This window comes from Gordionus sp. m RMFG-2023, chromosome 2 (assembly GCF_954871325.1).
Source record: "Gordionus sp. m RMFG-2023 chromosome 2, tfGorSpeb1-WG-v2, whole genome shotgun sequence".
NCBI lineage: Eukaryota > Metazoa > Nematomorpha > Gordioida > Chordodea > Parachordodidae > Gordionus > Gordionus sp. m RMFG-2023.
The window spans coordinates 44,090,423-44,101,042 of NC_088776.1; the positions used below are offsets into that span (position 1 = coordinate 44,090,423).

The following is a 10,620-nucleotide window of genomic DNA, read 5'->3' on the forward strand; positions in this document are numbered from 1 at the left end:
TATGGAGAATCAGCTCCAATTTTAAATGTCGTTAAAAAAAATTACAAATTTAATTCAAACCATTCTACAATTTTGCAAACCATTAGCTATTGCCATAGAAAATTATTTAAATAAAAGATTTAAAAATATATATGATTTTGATAACAATTTTAAAAGTGCATTTTTGGCAACTATTTCTCATTCCTATTTTAAAAATCGTTGAATTGATGGTGAAAAAGAAAAAAAATACCTTCAGGATTTGTTATTACATGAAGTTTTAATTGTTTTTAAAAATAATATTGAAATTAATACTTCAACAAAATCTTCAATTGATGAAGATGATGATTACTTTTGCCTTAAAAGTACCACATCCAATTCTAATAATTCAATAAATGATATTTAAATAGAGGTCCTAAATTATATGAAAGATGACAGACGGAGTATAAATATTAAATAGTTATAAATATATAAAAGAAATATTTATTAAATATAACACAATATTACCCTCCTCAGCCCCCGTTGAAAGATTATTTAGCTTTGCTAATATGGTTAATACTCCAAATCGTCAAAGATTGAACGATAAATCATTTGAAAAATTAATAATATAAAAAATAATGCTGATTTATGATGCTGATTTATTATTATTTACTAATTATATAATTATTAAACTAAATATCGCATTATCTTTTATAATAAATTTGTTATTTTCACAATTTATTTTAAATATTTTTTTATAAATTTATATTATAGATAAGAAAATAAAGCTTTATACATTTTGATTTTGACTATTTAAAGTTTTTTAAAAAAGTATCTTGTATCTTAGATACTTTTTTTTTTAAAAAATACAAGTATCTTGTATCTTATATCTTATTGAAATTTTTCTAAAGCATCTAGTATCTTGTATCTTAAATACAAAATTTTATAAAGTATCTGTATCTGTATCCGAATACAATTTTCTGAAAATTTGCCCAACCCTGGATATTATGATATGAATATTAGTATAAGTTTTGACAATTGACATTCATCAAATTTTGAATAATATTTTTTAAAATGAGTATCGTGATTTTAATATATCTAATGATTATCTAGTTGTTATTCATTAGATATTACAAACTACTGTCATCAAGTGTCTAGGTAGAGAGAGTATAATGAAGATAAAATTGTCTTTAAAGATAAATTGGGGTGTTTTAATGATAAAAATTTTGAAATTATTAATTATACAATATTTTTTTATAATCATTTAATTATATATTTTTACACATGAATTATACATATAATACTATCAATCATTAATTATATATAGGGGCGTCGCTAGCTTTTACAATCCCAGGGGGCTCAACTAAAAAATGCCTGCATTTGCCCGGCCTTCAGCAGGGTTTTATATTAATATATTATACTTTTTTAAAATTTACTAAATTATTCTGAATGTTATTTATTATATTTTGCATACAAAATAAACTAGCCTATAAAAATAATATTTTTTAATAGAAAATATATTTATCACAGTATAAAATATTTTCGATTGTTGATATGAAATGATTTTGCGTCTAAAGAATAATAAATGATAAAAAAGGTTAATTAATTTATATATGCCTCAATTGATAATAGTTTGTGAAAACTACATAATATATTATAATTCTTAGCAACTTACATTGACAAAAGGTCATGAAACTAATATAACTCCCTATTACCATTTTAGACAATGTTTTATAGAATGGACTAATAAGAAAAAATTTATAGACCTTACCAAATCTACAATTCTTGAAGAAGATAATATAAACGACCAATCCAAATCATAAAACTATATGGTGGTTAGAGCTTCCTCTTAGATAACATGATGGAAGCTATGTATGACATTAAATTTCTTAAAGATTATCTTCCTTTTTCAATGTTATATAAACGATTACACAATTGACCTATTGCTTATCTAAAATATGCGACCATATGCTCTTACTCTCAGCAGCTGTATTAATAATCTCAAATTACATAGCCACACAAATAATAGATGCTGGTTAATTTGCAGTCCTATCCATGACACTCACGATGGTAACCCATCACAATTTATTCTGTTAGATAAATTGATACAACAAAAACATTAAAACCTTTAGAAGAAATTATGCAAATATATTGAAGCCTTGAGTTATTTACATGGCAAGGATGCCATATTAGAAATGAAACATTTCGTAACTACAAAATAAGAACCAGAGTGATATCATGAAAGCAAATAAGATTTTATATATTATTGTCGCACCATCTATAGTTGGTATATTTATATTATATCCAATTATAAAGATTTAACTCAAATCTATTTTTCGAAGAAGAAAAATATAGCTCCTAAAAACACGTAAAAAAGAGAAGAAAAGATATCTAATTTATTACATCTATTGTGGGATGAATTATAATACGTTTAACTTTAATTATATTTTAAATAAATAGATGGCGTTAAATATTTATAAGCAAATTGTTACTTATATTTATTATCAAAAGCATTTTATAGTAAAATTATAAAAATATTAACTGTAATATATTATATAACTGTCAGATACGTCTGTAAAAGTGACATTTACCTAATATATAAAAAATTATATATAATAGAGGATTATATACAATATGTCTACATAACTTACTTTTTATAAATAAATCTCTTATACTTATTTGAATTTGGACCTTGAAAATAATTTTAGGAACAGACATGATATTTAAATTTAAAAATCAATAATATAGTTGATTAGTGATTTTGAACTCGGCTAAAATATTAAATTATAAATTTTCAATTAATAAATGATTATATTTATTAGGGTTATATAATAATTTAAATACGGTATGATGACTAAACACTGTCTTGCTAAACTGTCTTGCTAAACTGTCTTGCTAAAAAGAAATTAATAATAATCAATCATAATTTGATGATATAATATCTTAAAAAAAATTTTCATTTTTATTTTACATAAATCAATTTTTAATTAATTAAAAAATTGATATTAAATATCAAATAATTTAAAATTCTATTTTTACTTAATATTATTGGAAAAAAAATATATTTACTAGCTTATTACAACTTAAATTTTATTTTTCAATTACAAATTTAACAAATTTATATCCATAAGAGGGCGTTAAACATAAATATAAAAATAAATTCTTAGGAAACCAGAATAAATATTGGATAGCGCTTTTTTTTGTATTTGGGTGTAAATACATATGAAAAACCTAAAAAAAATTTAAAAATAGTGGTTTCTTTGAGATTTAATTAATGAGTAGGTTTAGAATCGAAAAATAGTAGAAAGTTTGTAAGGAACTGCTGGCGTTATTGATCAAGATCTCTTCATTTTTGGTTTATACGTGTATATTTAGGTGTTAAACATTATCCTAAAAAATATTTTGAAAATATTATGATTTGACGGAATGCCGAGCTCACAACCGACCACTTACTAAATATTCGATAGACCAAATTTGGTAGTAATATTATTTGGAAAATGTTCATTTTTGGTTAATTTATCTATAAATACGTGCAAATTATTATCCAAAATATTTTATAAATATCGTGATTCGATAACCGATTTGAAACCGAAATACTGCGTTGCTGGCGCTCTCCATGGAAAATTCTTCATTTTATAAGTGAACAATAAGGTGTTAAGCATTATCTTAAATAATATTTTGAAAATATTAAGATTTGGCCGAATGGAGCGCTCAAAACCGACCACTTACTAAATATTCAATCTACCAAATTTGGTAGTAATATTATTTGGAAAACGTTCATTTTTGGTTAATTTATCTGTAAATACGTGAAAATCATTATCCCAAAAAATATTTAAAAAATATGGTGATTTGACCGATAACCGATTTGAAACCGAAATACTGCGTTGCTGGCGCTCTCCATGGAAAATTCTTCATTTTTGGTTTATTAGTGAACAATAACATGTTAAGCATTATCCTAATTAATTTTTTGAAAATATTATGATTTGACCGAATGGCGAGCTCAAAACCGACCACTTACTAAATATTCGATCTACCAAATTTGGTAATAATATTATTTGGAACCTTTTCTCTTTGAAAAAATATTTTTTTAAAAAAATTTACCATTTAATTTATATTTGTTAATTACTACGTAATCCAGTGCATACAGTATCTTTATACTTACTATCAATTTAGTTTTGAAAAAAACTTAAAAATTCCATTTTTTAAAAATTGTATTCAACGAAATATAATTTAATCAAAAATTTAATTTCTAAATTAACCCTTTAAAGCTCGACTTTTTAAAATTAAACTAAAAAAATTTTTTTATAAAAAATCATCATTAATATACACTAAGGATGTAAAATTTTATTTCGACTTTTTTTTTTCATAGTTTACAGGTAAAAAAAAAATCACGATACAATTTGACATCATTGAGCGAATTGCATGTATAAAAAAATATATATGTATTTATTATGAAATGTTTTGAAACAATTTCTATTCTGGTTAGAGTATAAATAAATTTCACATTTTTCACACTTAGTCCTTGAATATGCGCTAACACATAGTTCAAACCTTTTTCGAGTTTTGGACGCTTCTGGCTAATGCCCTATATTATCGTATCTAACTTATGATATTACCTGAAATAACCTTGAACCTTTTTGTAATTTAGGAGTTTCATTTAAAGGTCTCCCTATTTTTCTTTTACTAATTTTACCTGCCATTAATAAAGCAGTAACTGTATGAATATTAGTACCTTCATGAATATTATCAAGTTCTATGTGGAGTGCATTTGTAGGCGAATCGATGATTAAAATTATCCTCATCATCATCAATATCTGTTATCGAAATATCACCTTCAATTATAATTATTTTATAAGACACTATAAAAATAAAATATATAAATTCAATGTTAATAAAATAACTTATTAAATTCTCAATGATTTAATTTGGGATCATAATTATAAAAATATATTTAATTGTTTATATTTTTAATAATAATTTTAAAAATAAATAACTTTAACTATTTTTATTCTTATAATTTGTTAACGCCTAGCTGGCACCTAAAGGGAATGAGGGGAATAATTTTATTTTTTTGGGATATAAAATTCATTGTTTTTTATTTAATTATATTTTTTACCAAGGCGGGGGGGGGGGGAGAGGGGGTATTTTTATTTTAATTTAAGATAAATAAAATTCATTTTTTTTTTAAAATTATATTTTTTACCAAAACGGGGGGGGGGGGAGAGGGGGTATTTTTATTTTAATTTAAGAAAAAATTTACCATTTACTTTCTAAAATATTAATGGTTATATTTATAATAATAATAATATAAGGAAAGTTACAATATTTATGTTATGTTATAAAATCAAAAAAAATAACGATTAAGGAAAGAAAAAAAAAGAATATTATATACTATATCTATATTTCGTGAGACTGAGAAACAATTTATGATATTTATATCAATATTTAAACCAGGGTTGGCACGTCGGTCAATTGATCAGTTAAATTCAGTCAATTGATCAAAGGAGTATTGTCCAGTCCGACCCTGGTGGTGGTTAAGATCCAATGAATATCCTCTCATGTAGACGCTGGATTCGGCAAATAAAAGTCCAAACTTTTTTGTCACCTATGAGAACCAGGTTTACATTTTATTATTTTGACTAAAATATTAATCTTGTTGTTATTAAGAATTTACTCAAATCAAGTTGCTTAACAAAGTTATATATATTTTATGCCTATGTTTTATGGCACATATTAGATAATCAAACTTTCATAAGGAATTTTACCTTGTTAATTCCCATCTTAAAACAAATTGCAAGAAAATATAATTAATGTTTTATAGCTTTTGTACATTATAGAAATAATCAATATCATATAAAATTTTGAAAATTGAAAATCTATGAAACCATTTTATATTTTTAGTGATGTAAAACATTATCCACTCTCCCGCTGTAAAAACCCGCCAGAATATTTCCCGCCACTTAAATTTTTAAATGCAATCGCAGATAAATTTTTCAATTCGAAAAAGACCACATAATAAAGAAAATGTACATCTAAAAGGTAGTAATTTATATTTGAATATTTAATAAATACTATTAGATAAATTTTCAAGGAAGTATGTTAAATTAGATAATGTAAAAATAGATGGTTGTAAAATATTAGGTATATTAATATTTGGTTTTTAAAAAATCTAATTTATTATCCAGATACTAACCTTATATTAAAAAATCAATATGCATTTTCAACTTCAATTCAGAATTTTAAAATCATTGAAAGAAATTTTGAAATAAAATATTTAACAGATTTTATAAATGATCACCTAAAACACAGCTGCCCTGGCTCATTATATGTGTCAGGGCCACCAGGCACTGGAAAAACGATGTCAATTAACCACATATTAAATAATGTATTCCAAGTTAAATATTTGTATATAGTATAAATAGATTAATATTTTATAGAAGCATGATATTAATCGCATTATGATCAATTGCATGAGTTTAAATAAATATCATGAGGTGTTTGACAAAATCTACAATATTTTGTCAAATGGTTTAAAATTACAAACATCAAATTTAACAAAAATTATAAATATTTTTAAAAGTCATTTTCAATCAAATCCATCTAAAATGAAGTAAACTTCACACTATACTATCTTAAAATATTATTCCTTACTTTCCTCCTTAAATTCTAGCCTGATAATAATAGATGAAATTGATCATTTGAAAACAAAGAAAAATGAAGTTTTGCTTAAAGTATTTGAACTGGCATCATTAAAGAACTCAAATATTATTATAATAGGTATATTATTTTAATTATATATTTGATAATTAATTAAATTAGGCATCTCCAACACCTTAGATATGATTGATAGTATTCTCCCACAAATAAAATGTTTATCAATAACACCCCCAAATATACTAAAATTTTTGCCATATACAGATAAGCAAATAATGTATATATTTCAAAACAGATTTTCACAAGTAAGCTTTTTTTTTAGTATTAAAATGTATATTTTTATTTTATATTAAAAATTACAATAAGATAAATTTTTGATTATAAATAGTAAAAATATAAATAAACATATCTAAAAATTATATACCATATCTATATAAAATATATTTAAAAAAAAACTTTTGGGTAAGTTGGTGGGGGATTAATGACTCATTTATAAATATATTAGGTTGACAAATTTCAATCAATATTCTTATATTCTTTGCGGAAAGCAGAAACCCTCTTTTGACTTTTATTAAATGTAGCATGGACCATGTTTTTATTATTGAAGGGTTTAAGGTCAAAATGATCCAATGGTGTCTGAAACTACTGGAATGAACAATAAATTTTTAGATGGCTATATTTATTGGACTTTGTGTTTTCTCCCCTCATCATGGAGTTGGCAGAAATTGATTTGATAATATTATTAATATTAAATTCAAAAATATTATTGTTAAGCCATATAAATTAATCAACTTTAAGCTCAACTTCACATCTGTTTAGCTAATTAAGTCTAATAAAAAGTTTTAACTTATTTTTATATTATCTTATTTAATGAGTAAAATTTATGCTCAATTATGTATAATTTAATTTAATTAAACAAAATATAATTAAGGCTAATATTGACCTAAATGAAAATTTATTTGAAACATCAGCTTTGGAATTTTGCAGTAAAAAGGTATCTGCTCTAAATGGAGATATAAGGATAGCATTAGATGCCTGTAGGTCAGTATAAATTATTTTTTATATATAAACAAAATTACATTCTGTACAGAAAAGCTCTTGAAAAATTTGATATAACACCTGCAAATATTTTAACCGAAAAATCAAATAATGCTCCTAAGCATTTTGTGAAAAAGGTAACCATGGATGAATTGAGCCAAATTTTGCCAAATAAAGACATAAACCTAACTCAATACAAATGTAATTTATCTATAAACCAAAAAATATTATTGGCATCACTGATAAAGCTCATAAAAGGCAATAATGACAATCATGATGTTTTGATGAATAAGGTTTATATATTTTAAACAGTAGTTTATACATTTTTTTAAAAATATAATATAGGCTTACAAAAATTACACCATAATATGTGGCAAAAAGAAATTAACAAAAATGAGTTATCTCGATTTTTTAACTTCATGTGAATTATTAGAAGACCAAAAATTGCTCCAAATTACTAGATTATTCAATGGATTGACTAAAAAAGTTATATTCTAAACTATTTCTTATCCCAACTTTTTTTAACAATTTTAAATACAATATTCATATGCAAAGTGTCAAACCTTTTGATATATAGGTTTGGTTAAGTTTCCAGATAGAAAAAATATGAAGGTTTAGATTAGGTTCAGGCTAAGGAATAAATTCTATAAAGGTTCAGTTCAGGTTCAAAAACCTCTATTGTTATTTTTTTTATTGGAATTTAAATTAAAAGTGATTGATTGGTATAAAAACTGCAGGAAAAAAATTAAAAATAAAAAACCTGAAATTATATATTATGTAAAAAATTTCTTTTAAAAATTTACCTTAATATTTAATTGTTATAAATTTGTAGAGTTTTGAGTTTGAGACATTTTTCTGAACATGTAGAAATCTGAACTAAACTACTAACACATTTTTACCTATTATTTTTAAAAAGGAAACATAAAATATTAAAAAATAAAACTTAAAATATCAGCCAGCCTGGATTATAAAATTTTTAAAATCTGGGCCAGTCTAAAAAATTTAAAAAAACCAGATTGGCCAATTTTTTCAAACTCTTCCACAAACTTTTTTTCCTGATTACCATTACCCATATATATACAGTACAGTGTTAAGATTTAATGGAAAATATTTTTATAAATAAAATTATTTAAAGTCAAATATTTTTATTTACAAATAAATTTTTAAAAATTATCAAATCTGCACAACACTGTAGTTCGATTTTTAATAATATTTTATGATAAATATAAGGTAATAAAATACAAAAATAGTTTAAAGTTAATCCGAAGTTTTATTTTGTATATAATATTATAATTACAAAGGTATAATTAAAATAGTATTTAATATATCCATCCAAAATCTAAACTGTTGCTGTGATCGGATTAGCTATTGTTGCTAAAAGTAAGAGTTCAGATTACTCTTTCTTCCTTTCTAATATGTAAGAATATCGGTGTTTTTATTAATCGTTTGATGTTGTTAAATTTTTTTTATTGGTATATCAATTAATCGCTGTTTTGTATTGTGACCTATTTGACTTTTTATTTTTCTTTAATAACGATTCAAAATCGTCATTAAGGGTGTGAATAATTATTTTGACTTTAATGGAAAGAAGTAAATTGCCTATCATTATACATTCATTATCAAGTGCTCTACCCTAGTTATTTTCTTCATCTGATAATAATATTTGATATCGGGGTTATACTTCCTTCTCCTATTGAGGAATTTAGTGAATTAGCGTTTTATAACTAGAAATCACCTAAAGTGCATATACTATTTTTTAAACAATTGCTAAAATTTTTATAAAATGAATTATTATCAGATTATAGTAGTACATAGCATATTACATAAATATAATCGACTTTAAAATAATATCATGTATTTTTTTAAAATTATTTTATATTTATGAAATAAAAGCAGATATAACCCATGTTATAAAGATTATAAAGTTTCAGTTTATTTGAATTTACATAAATAAATACAAATACACTTAAAAAGTATTTGAATAAAATAATAATACTTTTTTTAAAAAAATGTATTTTAAATATAAAACCTATAAAAAAAATTTTAAATACTTAAATACCCAGACAAAAACCATTTGCATAAATAAATACTTTGACGAATATTCTAAGTGAGTTTTTTTATTACTACTATCATAAAAGGTAAAAGAAAAAAATGCGAAAAATAACAACGCCACAATAAACTTAAAACAACTCGAAATAAGATGTCCTAGTTTAAAAGCTGTTTATCCTAGTCTAAACAGCATTAAGTATCAAAATTAAGTCTAACCAGGACATGTTTTCTAACATATTGAAAATAGTAAATAAATAAAAAAATATTTTGATTTTAAATACAAGTATATTCGCGTTAATACCCAACTCTGTTAGCTCCTTTAATATTGTTTTTATAAAGGTTCGGCGTATTTCATTAAAAAAATATTAAATTGTATAGGTTGGGTTCGATGCTCTTTCACATGAGTTTTTTTCATTATGCAACTTAAAAATATTACTTATTAAAAAGAATAAATTACAAATATCATATTTTAAAACCAATTTTATTTATATTTAATTGTAGATTCAGATTAAAGGTACAGTTAAAGATATCGAAAAAGGTCTTCAGGATCAAGGATTATTATCTAATATAATGCAATAAATTTATCTTATATTAATAGATTATATTTGATTTTGTAGAATTTTAATATACTCATTGTAAATAAGAATAAGAACTATTTATATATTATCAAGAATTTGAATAAAATATTTTATTCCTCATTGTAAAATTCCAGCAATACTTTGAGAATAAAATAACTATTTTTAAAAATTTGTAATTTTATTAAAAGAAATTCTAATGAAAATAGAATTATAAAAATATTTAAATCTTCATGATGAATTGATTTTTATTGCTTCACATTTACTCTATTTTTAATTTTATAGTCATGTTTAGGTATAAATATTATATAGATTTCAAATGGCAGATTTGGGGTGGGGTTTCTGTAGT

The 10,620-nt window shown here is 23.2% G+C and overlaps 1 protein-coding gene and 1 long non-coding RNA gene across 2 annotated transcripts; both read left to right on the forward strand.

Annotated features, from left to right (window-relative positions):
* Positions 1–6,031: 6,031 nt before the first annotated feature.
* LOC135924957 (uncharacterized) lies at positions 6,032–6,692 on the forward strand. The gene is made up of 4 exons (XR_010571464.1): positions 6,032–6,096; positions 6,141–6,349; positions 6,393–6,565; positions 6,626–6,692. It is a non-coding gene; the product is annotated as an uncharacterized LOC135924957 (long non-coding RNA).
* A 165-nt stretch (positions 6,693–6,857) lies between these two features.
* Positions 6,858–10,394, forward strand: LOC135924958 (cell division control protein 6 homolog). Its single transcript, XM_065460093.1, has 5 exons — positions 6,858–6,914; positions 7,541–7,650; positions 7,700–7,940; positions 7,993–8,133; positions 10,198–10,394. The coding sequence occupies exons 1-5, from the start codon at positions 6,885–6,887 to the stop codon at positions 10,273–10,275; spliced, it is 600 nt and encodes a 199-aa protein (XP_065316165.1). The 5' UTR covers positions 6,858–6,884; the 3' UTR covers positions 10,276–10,394.
* Positions 10,395–10,620: the final 226 nt, after the last annotated feature.

Bases quoted from the DNA above. Each gene is read 5' to 3' on its own strand.
- LOC135924958 (XM_065460093.1), top strand. From the start codon at position 6,885: ATGTATATATTTCAAAACAGATTTTCACAA. The intron at 6,915-7,540 runs GTAAGCTTTTTT...AATATAATTAAG, and splicing joins TTCAAAACAGATTTTCACAA to GCTAATATTGACCTAAATGA. The intron at 8,134-10,197 runs GTTATATTCTAA...ATTTAATTGTAG, and splicing joins TCAATGGATTGACTAAAAAA to ATTCAGATTAAAGGTACAGT.